The sequence below is a fragment of the Delphinapterus leucas genome, chromosome 18, assembly GCF_059928025.1.
Source record: "Delphinapterus leucas isolate spDelLeu-1000000601 "Yukka" chromosome 18, BTC_Dleu_Yukka2, whole genome shotgun sequence".
Lineage (NCBI taxonomy): Eukaryota > Metazoa > Chordata > Mammalia > Artiodactyla > Monodontidae > Delphinapterus > Delphinapterus leucas.
Genome location: NC_143146.1, coordinates 11,791,906 through 11,804,543, shown reverse-complemented (window position 1 = coordinate 11,804,543; position 12,638 = coordinate 11,791,906). Strand labels below are relative to the sequence as shown.

General features: G+C 44.1%; 1 protein-coding gene across 2 annotated transcripts in view; it reads right to left on the bottom strand.

The window, feature by feature from the left end:
* Positions 1–12,638, bottom strand: part of LOC115803254 (uncharacterized) — a 68,395-nt gene that overhangs the window by 32,354 nt on the left and 23,403 nt on the right. The window contains exon 3 of one of the 2 annotated variants that reach the window (XR_004023938.2): positions 9,326–9,503. Coding sequence is in view for 1 of the 2 variants with exons in the window: in XM_089899412.1 (XP_089755538.1) it covers positions 9,396–9,503 (108 nt within the window). In the remaining variant the exon portion in view is untranslated. Of the gene's footprint in view, positions 1–2,126; positions 9,504–12,638 lie in introns of those variants that run through there. The other variant, XM_089899412.1, reaches the window with a different exon arrangement.

Here is a 12,638-nt window from a genome sequence, read left to right as displayed (position 1 = left end):
GAAGCCTGAACAAGAATAAGAATGAGCATAGAAGCACTGTTCATAATTTTTAAAATTGAAATAATTAATGTCATTAACAAGAGAATAGATCAATAAATTGTGATATAGTCATTGCAGTAGCCAGCCTCCAAGATGGCCACAAATGTCAACTCCCGGCATTCACATGCTTTGAGCTGTCCCTTGCCACACTGAATAGAGCTGAACTGTGGAACCAATAGAATATTTTAGAAATAATGGTGTGTGACTTCCAAAGCTAGGTAATAAGTCATTGTGACTTCTGCCTTGCTCTCCTGGATCTCCCTCTTTGGAAGAAGCCAGCTACCATGTTGCATGGATACTCAAGCAGCCCTGTGGTGATAACATCATGGCAAGGAACTGAGGCTCCTTCCAACAACCAGCACCAACTCTCAGTCTCCTGAGAGTAAGCCTCACTCAGTGAGGCTCGTGAGTGAGCCATCTTGCAAGCAAAGTCTCCAGCCACAGTCAAGCTTTAAGACGACTGCATACTTAGCCAATATCTTGACTGCAGTCTCATGGGAGATCCGGAGCTAGAACAACTAGGCTAAGTCTCTCCTAAATTCCTGACCTACAGAAACTGTTTATTGTTGTTTCACACTCTTGAATTTGGGACTAATTTGTCACGCAGCAGTAGATAACTAATACAGGCATGTAACAGATACTGCATAGCAGTATAAGTAAGCTGGGGTTACAAGCAGCATCATGAATAAATCTCATAAAAATAATGTGGAGAGAGAAAAAAGCAAGTTCCAAAGACATATGCCGTAAGTTTCTGTTGATGTAAAGTTCATAAAACCAAAAATACATACATTGCTAGAGAAATAATACATTGCTAGAGAAATACACACATATAATGAAGCCATGCAGGATGGCAAGGGAATCATAAGCACAAAATTCAGGAGGATGGTTACGTCCAGCAGACAAGCAATCAGAGAAAGACACACGAGAGTTTCTAGTGGAAGTGCTCTACTTTTTAAGCGACCAATAGGTACATTCATGTTTTATATTAATCTTTATATCTTTTTTAATGTATAAAAAAAGTCACAATTTTTTTTTTAAAAAGGTGGGAATAATTGACTCTCATCAAAACTACTGAGAGTCAATTATGCTGAGGACAAAGGACTGACCGTTGGGTCTTTTTTTCTCTTTTTTAAAAATATTTATTTATTTATTTGCTTGCACTGGGTCTTAGTTGAGGCAGGCAGGCTCCTTAGTTGCAGCTCACGGGCTCCTTAGTTGTGGCAGGCGGGCTCCTTAGTTGATGCACGTGGGCTCCTCAGTCATGGCATGCGAACTCTTAGTTGTGGCATGCATGTGGGACCTAGTTCCCTAACCAGGGGTCGAACCCGGGCCGCCTGCATTGGGAGCACGGAGTCTTATCCACTGCACCACCAGGGAAGTCCCTGACTGTTGGGTCTTGCCAGGCAGAGGCCATCAATGACCCTAATGAGCATGATTTCAGTGAATCATGTGTCAAAAGTCTACCTGGAATGGGTTGCAAAGAGAATGGAAGATGAGGAAATGGACACAGCAGGTACCAGCTCTGAGATCTTTTGTAAAGGGGAACAGAAACATTGTGTGGAAGCAGGAGAATAAAAGGATATCTATTTGGGGGCAGGATATTTTTAAAGGATCTAATAAGAAGTGGAAAATTGTTGTTTCAAGAGAAAGTAAGAACGGTGTCTATTCTTGAATATTTGGGAGATAATGAGATACAGTTCAAAAGTGAAGGAGTTGGCCTTAGATGAGAGTACAAGAACGGTATATTGATATTATCCACAGGATACTGGTGGTACCAAGGCTGGGTGGGCAGCAGCCTTCATACTGCTGCTGAGAATAGAATACACAGACTTACATGGTCTGAATTAAGGTCAGATTATTGGTGACGGGGAAGACATCAAACCATCCCTGGTATCTTAGGACAGGGATAAAGACAAAACTGTGAAGCAGATACATTGTTTCCAGGATCCATCTTTTGATTATTCCTTTGTCCCTATGGTCCTCCCTCCTTTCCTTTCTTTTCAGATTCTCTTCCCAGTCACAAACTTTCACAATCTCATCTCAGTTAATGAAATCACATATAAGAAGTAGCAAATTCACATGGCTCCCTTTGGGGGAGCTTTGGCACTTTAATTCAATTCCATAGTTAAATTTGAACATAGTTGAAGTGGAATTCCATAGTTCCAGTTTTTTTGTTTTTTGTGTTTTTTTTTTCGGTACACAGGCCTCTCACTGTTGTGGCCTCTCCCGTTGTGGAGCACAGGCTCCAGACGCGCAGGCTCAGCGGCCATGGCTCCCGGGCCCAGCCACTCCACAGCATGCGGGATCTTCCCGGACCGGGGCACGAACCCGTGTCCCCTGCATCGGCAGGTGGACTCTCAACCACTGTGCCACCAGGGAAGCCCCAGTTTTGAATCTCTAGGTCTCTCCTCCTAACATTGTGTGACTCCATGAATTTGAAGTCCTTAGAACAAGTTAGTGGACATTGTCTCAACCCAATTCAAATCAATCTGGAAGGTAAGTATTAATATTATACTTTAAATGATAAAGTGTGAGACCCAGTTATGAGGGAGCCACCCTTCTTTTATTGTATAGGTGTAGTTATATGTGTCCACTGTGTGTGTCCTATGGTCATGATATTATACAGTTGGACCAATGTTAGGGCTGGAGCCAACCATCTCTATACTCAGGAACCACACCTGAGAATGGAAGGTAGGGGTGGAAGGCGAATCCTTTCATGATGTCAAATACCCGGGAGAAAGGTAAATCTTCCAGGCCAGAAACTAGAATGGGGAGGGAGGCTGTAAGTGATGAAAAGAGACCTTTTCTTTTGGGTTAAATTACAAAGAGGTCAAGGTGTCCAGGAGGAACCTGGTGGTGGGAAATCAGCTGGGACCACCTAAAGAGACAAGCCAGGAGCACTCTCCTTTTGGGACCCCATGTGCAAAGGGAATGGAACCTAAGCCTTGAGGACAAAAGGAAAGCTGTGGTGGCCTTAGAGACTATTTCTAACGCAGACTGTATTTATATTCCTCGTATTCCCTGTTCATCTTCACTAGTATCCAGTGAAATCTTTCTGGGTCTAGCCTGTCTCAGCAATAATGGTATTTAACTTTACTGAGTACGTACTGTGTGCCAGAGACTGTATAAAGTCACCTGACAATGTGACTCCATGGGTTAGGGAACACTCAAGGGACAGAATTAAAGCCCCTATAGACTAGCCACGCCAATGCACCAGATTCTAATTCTAGGACTAAACTTCAGAGGCACGGGTGCTTCCTTACACAGGGGATGTGAGATCCAAATAGCAGAGGATACTGCTCCTGAGAGTTGAGAGAAACTGATGAAGTCAGAACTTGGAAAAGCTGTGATGGGAAAAGGCGGTGCAAGAAGATGTATTCAAAGGGAGACAATGAGAAACGGTGCTGAAAACAACGGTTCCAGGGAACAAAGTGTAGAGAGAGGATGTTCAGGGCAGGAGTGCATCGTATACATAAGTGGAACAAGCATTATCCTCCTAACAGCACTAGGTGTTTGAAATTATACATTGGTTGCCTGCATCTTTTATTTGTAATATCTAATCTGCGGTACTAAAATCTAGTTTGGCAGTAAGTAGCTTCTGTTTTGTCAAGAACCGCTACCTTAAACAAACCATTCTACATTCACCCAACCAGTTTTGGGGGCACTAGAAACATTTTGCTGGTTTTAAGGTATTTTAAAAGGATTTTTTTATTATAGTTCTTGTAATTGGATCTTTTATCTCTGCTGCTTCAAATTCATCTGACTAGAATCCGTTCCAGTGTCCTAAAATGAAACGAGGTCAGTCCAGGTGAAATTTTTGTTCTAAACATTTCAAAGTTTCTATTCTTGTTCCATCGGTTGGGGTTTGAAGTGTGGGGACCTGTGGGCTTTTTTTTTTCTCTCTTTTTTTTCATGTCATAGGTCAGAAACTGCAGCATTTTTCTACCTCTGAGACAGACAGAAGAAAGAAAAATGTGACACAAGTTTGGACCCAGCTGCCTCCACTGAGGGGCAGGGTCGTTTCTTGGCCCCAAAGTGTATCTGGTCATGTTCCTTCAAAGTGTCCTCTGGTCATGACTTTCTGAAATGGACATGAGATAACCATGGACCAGGGTGAGAGTAGTGATGAAGATCACAGAACAGAGAGAAGCATGGGAGCAGAATTGCTAGCAGGAAACTGAACTGGCCACACTGGCTATAGCTGGCTCGCAGCAGGGCGAAAGCACTCCTATGTGAATTCAGGTTAATTGCTGCTAAAATTATACCAGATTTCTTTTTACTCTTTATTGTCATAAGAAAAAAATCTGGGAAATTCTGCAGTTAATTGCTTGATGAACAAAAATACAGCCTGTCAAAAAGGAAGTCTTTAGCACTCGTCCTCAGTAAGTCCTGTGACAGTGAGTTTTCTCCACCAGCAGACTCAGGCCTGCCCAGTTTCTGAGCCAACATCTATGAGTGTAGGAGTACATCAGTCTATCTTTCCTCACTTCCAACACCATCACTACCAGGCCAGGTCAAGACTCTGGTACACTGTTAAAGGCCTGGTATTTCCCGTATGGAGTAGAGGCCCTGTTATAGGCTAAGTTGTGTCCCCTTCAAAATTCATGTGTTGAAGGTCTAAACTCCAGTAGCTCAGAATATGACTGGGTTTAGAGATAGGGCTTTTAAAAAGGTAATTAAGATTAAACAAGGTCGGGGAAGGCAGGGAGGGACAAATTAGGAGTTTGGGATTAACATATACACACTACTATATGTAAAATAGATAACAAGGACCTACTGTACAGCACAGGGAACTATACTCAATATTTTGTGATAACCTATAAAGGAAAAGGAAAAGAATCTGAAAAAGAATATATATATATACACACACATATATATATCTCTGAATCACTTTGCTGTATACCTGAAACTAACACAACATTGTAAATCAACTATACTTCAATTCAAAATTAAGATTAGGATTTCCCTGGTGGCGCAGTGGTTAAGAATCCGCCTGCCAGTGCAGGGGACATGGGTTTGATCCCCAGTCCGGGAAGATCCCACATGCCACGGGGCAACTAAGCCAGTCAGCCACAACTACTGAAGCCCACGCACCGCAACAAGAGAAGCCACTGCAATGAGAAGCCTGCGCACTGCAACGAAGAGTAGCCCCCGCTTGCCACAACTAGAGAAAGCTTACACGCAGCAAAGAAGACCCAATGCAGCAATAAATAAATAAATAAATAAATATTAAACAAGGTCATTAAGGTGGGCCCTGATCCTAACAAGATTAGTGTCCTTATAAGAAGAGGAGGTTAGGACACAGACATACACAGGAAAAAGACCACGTGAAGACACAGGGAGAAGGCAATCTTTACAAGCCAGGAGAGAGGTCAGAAGGAACCAACCCTGCTGACACCTTGACCTTAGATTTCCAGTCTCCAGAACTGTGAGGACACAAGTTTCTGTTGTGTTATGCCACCCAGTCTGTGGTGCTTTGTTATAGCAGTCCTAACAAAGTAATACAAGCCCCAAACGTTCGTTCCACCAAGTAATATCTGTTTTCTTGTCCTCATTCAACAAGCCAACATCGGTGGCCTTCTGCGAGGATCATGCTGTCCTGAACCCACCACTTAAACTAGGGGTTGGCAAACATTTTCTGTAGAGGGTCAGATAATAAAAAGTTTAGGCTTTGAATGTGAAGAAGCAAAAGAGAGAATATTATGTAGCTGCTTATATAACCATTTAAAATGTAACCACTTATACCTGTACACCTACGTTCATAGCAGCGTTATTCGCGAAAAGGTGAAAACAACCCGTGGCCATGGGTGGATGAACAGATAAGCAAAATGTGGTCTATACACACAATGGAATAGCCTTCAGCTTTAAAAAGGAAGGAAATTCTGACACACGCTACGATATGCATGAACCTGGAGGACTTTACGCTGAGTGAAATAAGCCAGACACAAAGGGATGAATATTGTGTGATTCCACTTATATGAGGTACTTAGATTAGGCAAATTCGTAGAGACAGAAAGTAGAATAGTGGTTGCCGGGGGCTGGAGCGGGAAGGGGGGATGGGGAGTGATTGTTTAATGGGTACAAAGTTTCTACTGGGGATGATGAAAAAGTTCTAGAAATGCTTAGTGGTGATTGTTGCCCAACATTGAGAATGTACTTAATGCCACTGAATTGTACACTTAAAATAGTTAAAATGGCAAATTTTATGCTATGTATAGTTTATCACCAAAACAAAACGGCTATCCCACCCCTCAAAATGCAACCATGGGGAAGTGGGAGTGGGGGCAGGTGGGTAGGAGGAGAAGCAGATTGGCCCATAGGCTGTAATGCGCCTACTCCTACCCTACACTGTTTGGTTAGGGCTCTGCCTCTATCTCTGTTCCCTGAGCAACAAGCATGAGACCTGCTCTAAAGAGACAGATCACCTGGAACCATCAACATCTGTCATTAAGTATTATGACCACTGTCTGGAATGACCTCTTACTTTGCCCCTTCTAGATTGTGCCCTTTGGATAAGAAATCAAGCCCAAATTTATCATGTTCCTTCAGACATTCCTGGCTACTCACTTCTGGGGGTAACCCTGCACCTGGAAGGCCCCCCGATACCAGGAGCTCGGGGTCCTCTTTCTCCATCAGCCTGTGCTGCTGACATCTCTGCATGCCTTGGCGCCTAATCCACCGAGGCTATGGATGGAGGTGGTTGAAGGATACAAACAAGTTAAAGAACACGATTCTGCTTAATCGTAACAGGACCTGAAATAAGAAATAGCTGAGTTTGCTGCCTACTATAGTAGAGCTATGCTGGTTAGGCTCGGTATCTCTGAGCAGAGTACAGGGTTGGCTTATGTAGGGTTTGGGGAGCATGGAGCTCGGGGATTGGGAGACTTTCAGAGGCATAAGCGGGTTGACATCATCTGTAGGAGCGTGATTGCTCGCTGAGCTATTGTTGATTGGTTGGCACTGGTGTATTTATTAAAGTGAGTTGATCTCTGATTGGCTGATTTTCATAAGCTAGGGGTTGAACTGATTGATTAGCTTGTACAAGTGTGTCACTGAGGCAAGTTGTCATTAATCGATTAAAAGGATGTAAAACTAGTTCGTTGGCTACTTGTTACCATGGTTGCAATCATTTTTTTCCTAGGTTGGTGGGAAATTTTTAATTTTCATGTATTATCTGTGTAGCTGTCTCTCCAGCCATTAAAAATTTGCCTTATAGGGCTTTCCTGGTGGCGCAGTGGTTGAGAGTCCGCCTGCCGATGCAGGGGACACGGGTTCGTGCCGTGGTCCGGGAAGATCCCACATGCCGCGGAGCGACTGGGCCCGTGAGCCATGGCCACTGAGCCTGCGCTCTGCAATGGGAGAGGCCACAACAGTGAGAGGCCCGCATAAAGCAAAAAAAAAAAAAAAAAAAATTGCCTTATCTTCCATGGCAAAGAATGTTAATTGCCAGAATTCCCTGGTGGTCCAATGGTTAGGACTCAGCACTTTGCCGCGGCCTGGGTTCAATCCCTGGTTGGGGAACTAAGATCTCGCAAGCCGCGTGGTGCAGCTGAAATAAAAAAGAATGCTAATTGCCTAGGTAATATCCATTCTCCCCTTCTTCCTTACTAACAGAACCCTGTTTTTGTCAAGTGTAACAATGTTCCCAACAAGTACCTTCCCCAGACAACCGTGCCGATTGGGTTGAGCACGTGACACAATCCTAACCAATGAGCTATGAGCAGAAGCGCTGGGTGCCCTTTGGGAAAAGCTCCTTCAAAGCCAAGCAGAGTCGGTGGGCATGCCCCGTCTCTCCTTCCTGACTGAAAGGGGGTCATGCTGGCCTGGGGGGCAGGTGCCATCTTGGATCCATGGAACTACAGCCATAATGATGGCAGATAGGAAGAGAGACGGAAAGAGACCCTGAATATGGTGGAGCTATCATATCAGCTCTGGACCACCTGCCTCCCGTCTTGCAGGTGTGTGAGAAAAATCAAACCTCTATTTGGTTCAGCTACTGTGAGTTTTCTATTAAGTGTAGCTAAACCTATTCTTATTTGATAAACCTGTCCTTCTGCTTTCCTTATCGCTTCCCCTCACAATCATTATCAATGGCTCCCATGTGTCTTCACTGGATAGCAGAGTGCTCAGCACATCACACGATACACTCTCAGTATATATTTGTCGAGTGTGCAATTCCCAGATGAGGTTTTTGTGCCTCCAGATACGAGGCAAAAAGAAGTACAAAACATCATCTACAAAGCAATCTTGCCAAAAATATTTAACGTGAATCCAATCATGAAGAAACTATTAGACAAACTGCATGGGAGACGATCTAAAACAACTCACCTGGACCTTCCGAAACGTTCCACGTGATAAAAACAATAACCAAGAAGGCGGGAGGGAGGATTATTCTAGATTAAAAGAGACTAAACAAACATAACAACCCAGCGCAATGCATGAACATCATTAAATCCTGGATCAAACAACAAAAGATATCTGCATCACCCAGTATACCTGGACTTACCTGCCAGAAATCCCGGAGGCAGCCACAGTGGCCTATGTGGTATGGAAAGGGCACTTTTCAAGGGATAGATTCCCCACTCAGAACCCCAAGCAGATGACTCAGATCAAGAGAGAAATTTGGAGAGTTATTTAGTCCAAAAACCACTCATGTAGTTGAGATAGAAATCCAGGAGTTTCTTTACCATTCTAAGCATCAATACAGCCAGAGAGGCTGAGGAAAACTCTGAAATCTATCAGGGATGCTCCTGCAGGGATTGAAAGGCCATTGTAACCAACATATGATAATCTTGCCACAAGCCTTGGAAGCCACCAGGGCTGCTCTGGGGATGCTCATTAGGGGTGTAGCAAAACTCAGCCACTTGCAGTGGTTAAGAATCTGCCTGCCAATCCAAGGGACACAGGTTCAAGCCCTGGTCCAGGAAGATCCCACATGCCACGGAGCAACTAAGCCCGTGCACCACAACTACTGACGCCCGTGCGCCTAGAGCCCGTGCTCCGCAACAAGACACTGCAACGAGAAGCCCGCGCACTGCAACTAGAGAAAGCCTGCACTCAGAAATGAAGACCCAACGCAGCCAAAAATAAATAAAATTTTTTCAAAAAAGAAAATGTTTAAAAAAACAAACCTCAGCCACTGCTGCCACTCGCTGTAGCAAACCTGGTGTGGTGCCAGGGCTGAAAGAGGGGTGTGCTACATAAAACAATAGAAGCATTATTAATACATAAAGTAACGACTGTGAAATGCCTTCTTACCGAGAGGGAGAAAAGCTGCGTCTCCTACCTGAGGACCAGGTTATCAGTGAGACAACGCAAGACCAGGGGATCCACTAGGGGGCGGTAGAGTCCACTGGTTAAAGGCACAGTCTGGAATCAGAGAACCCCAACGGTCCTGGCTTCTCCACTTCGCAGGTAGGTGACCTAAGGCTGGTCACAAGCCCTCTGAGCTTTAGTTTCCTCATCTGTGAAATGGAGATGAGAACAGTGTCTACAACAGAGGTTTGCTGTTGATAATAAATGTGCCTGGCATACTGTAAATACCCAATTCATATTAGTTATTATTCATTATTTACAATAGCCAAGATATGGAAGCAACCTAAGTATCCATCAATCCATCAACAGAAGAATGGATGAAGAAGATAGGAGATACACACACACAAAGTGGAATACTAGTTAGCCATAAAAAAGAATGAAATTAGGTATAAAATAAGCTACAAGGATATATTGTACAACATGCGGAATAAGCCAATATTTTATAACTATAAATGGAGTTTAACCTTTAAAAATTGTGACTTGCTATATAGTACACTTATAGCTTATATAATATTGTACAGCAACTATATTATACTTCCATAAAAATAATAAATAAAAATAGCCAGTGGTTTAAAATAAATAAAATTTAAGTGTTGTAAAAATAAAGTATTAATCCAAACTTTAACTGCAAAAAATGTATATATTAGCCATTATTTTCGTTCACTGAAATAACACATCGTTCACAGGAAAACTAGAAGGGAAGGCTGCACCTGCACATATGCATCTGGGTAGGAGGTGGGTGTGCAGCAGAGCAAACGAGGACAAAACCCGTTGGAACTTACGACGTAAAGTCTGGAAAATGCTGCTCATGAAGGTGAGTTGAGGAATGAATCACTGTGGGGAGATGCAGACCTGTGACACATCAGGTGAGGGGTGCCCACCCAGAGCCCCCAGCTGGAACCTTTTAGTTCCTTTTTAAAAATATATAATTGTGGTAAAATACACATAACAAAATTCACCATCTTAACCATTTTTAAGTTGCATTTAGTGCATTCACATTGTTGTACAACCATCACCACCATCCACCTCCGCAATACTTTTCATCTTGTAAAACTGAAACTCTGCACCCATTAAACAACAACTCCCCATTCCTCCTGCCCCTGGCAACCACTGTTCTACTTTCTGTCTCTATGAATTTGACTACTCTATACTCTAGGTGCCTCATATAAGTGGAATCACAATATTTGTTTGTTAACTGGCTTATATAATGGCCTCAGGGTTTGTCAGTGTTGTGGTATGTCAGAATATTTTTCCCTTTTGAGGCTGAATTCCATTGTATGTATATATGACATCTGGTGTCTCCATTCATCTGTCGATGGATACTCGTAACCCTTTTTTAGTTCTTTTTGAACTAGATAGTCCATCAGGAATTTTCTGGGAGGGGACAAACAACCAAGGGAACCAGCGGCTGAGCCCTGGGATGAGAAGAAAGCTCCAATTCAGCAAGCGCCATAGAAATGATTCTCAGACAAGGGAGGAAAGAAATTCAGCCAGTATACTTGTGTGTATGCTGTATAGTTTCTAAATGTCACCATATAGTTGAGGAGTGGCTTCCCCATGATGGTCATTGCCTCTCAGCTCCAAACTCATGCTTCTCTACTTGGCTTCATGATGCTGGGCTGAGATTCTGCAAACCACACTTGCAATGTCCTTTCTGCTTGTGGTTCTTCAGAGCAACACCCCGGCAGTGCCTCTTCACCCGGCAGGGGCTGTGCTTTCTTGTAGCAACAAGTGAATCCAGTTTCCATTTGTTCCAACACCTGCAGGGACAGTGTCATTGCTCCCCGACCATCACCTGCCAGCCAGCACCCATTTCTCAGAGGACTGGGTCCCGGTCCCGTGGGACCACTCCTGCACGGTTTAAGGTTTTAGTAATTCCACCCACCTGCCTTGGTTTGCCCAGCCCGAAAGGTGGTAGCCGCCTCCACTGTGATATCTTGGCATAAAGTTATAAAAGTTCTCTTTTAACTTTAATGTAGTTAACAGTTCTTCACATTTAGTTCTCTCTTTTCACATTGCTGTGGGTTTTGTCTCTCGACTAGATTAAAATTGATGCACCCCCAACCACTATCTCAAATCTTTAATGGCCTCCCAGGCCCCGTGTTTAAGCCTAAACCCTTCACTCTAAGTAAGAATGACCCGGCCTCCCTTTTCATCCAGAAAATTAAAGCCATTATAAGTGACCTCAAACATGCCCCCCCCCCACGATCTATAAAAATGTCTATGGCCAATTTTCTCTTCTTCAGTCTCAAAAGATAAAGCATTTCCTTCCTATTTAATCCCAAATCTTCCAAGGGTGCTTTTGAGCCCAACTCCATCCCACATTCTCGGGGCTCCTACTCTGTCCCTATATCCTCTCTCCAATTCTTAGCAGGCTCTTTTCTGTAGCCTCCAGGGAGCTGAGTAAGGACAGGTCAAAGGACTGGTAGGTACTTCTCTTCCTCTCTCCTGTTAACCACATCCATGTTTTCCTCCATTGCATGTCCACCCCCCAAGCCTGAATTTCTGGACAAGTTCTGCATGCCCAGCACCCAGCACAGCGTCTGGAAAGGAGTAAAACCCTGGGTTATGAGTCAAATCCATCTCACCTGCCTTCGCTAATCAAGGCCGTTTTAAGACTTGCATGGCCTCCAAGCTGTGTGTAGTCTAAACAATAAGATGTTTGCCAGAGCTCTGTTCCAGAAACTTGGAGTCAGCTGTGTCTACTTCGAGCTGAGCTGGTTAAGACCGGATAGGACCATGGACCCCTCCAACTGGGCATGCGTGAGTGTCCTCGGGGTGACCTTTTGAACACGCGGAGGCCTGCAGGCTAGTTACGCCTGCGCAGAAGGATGGTTACCACACCTTTTCCCAATCACCTTTCCCCAGGCTTCCCACGCCTCAGCCCGCCCTGCTTCTTTATTCGTTATCCCATGCATACCCTGAGCCTCCCTTTAGGGAGGCAGATTTGAGATTTGTTTCCTAGCTTGGCTGCCTTGCGACTAAACCCTCTCTTTGCTGCAGACCTTGGCGCCTCAGCATTTTAGCTTGCTGTGAGTTGGGCAAACCAGCTTGGTTCGGTAACAGGAGGAGGCTGCAGGATGACACTCAGTGTTTGCTGAATGGGTAAGATCAACAGAGGAGTCACCCCTTACCTGCTTGCTGAAGGGATCACTGAATAGTTGGGATTCTGTAGCTAGAGCTCATGGCACACCTTAGGGCCATGTTTCTCCCAGTGTGGCCCTTGGACCACCTGCACCAGAATCACTTGGGGATTTTGCTAAAAATACTGATTCAAAAGTCAC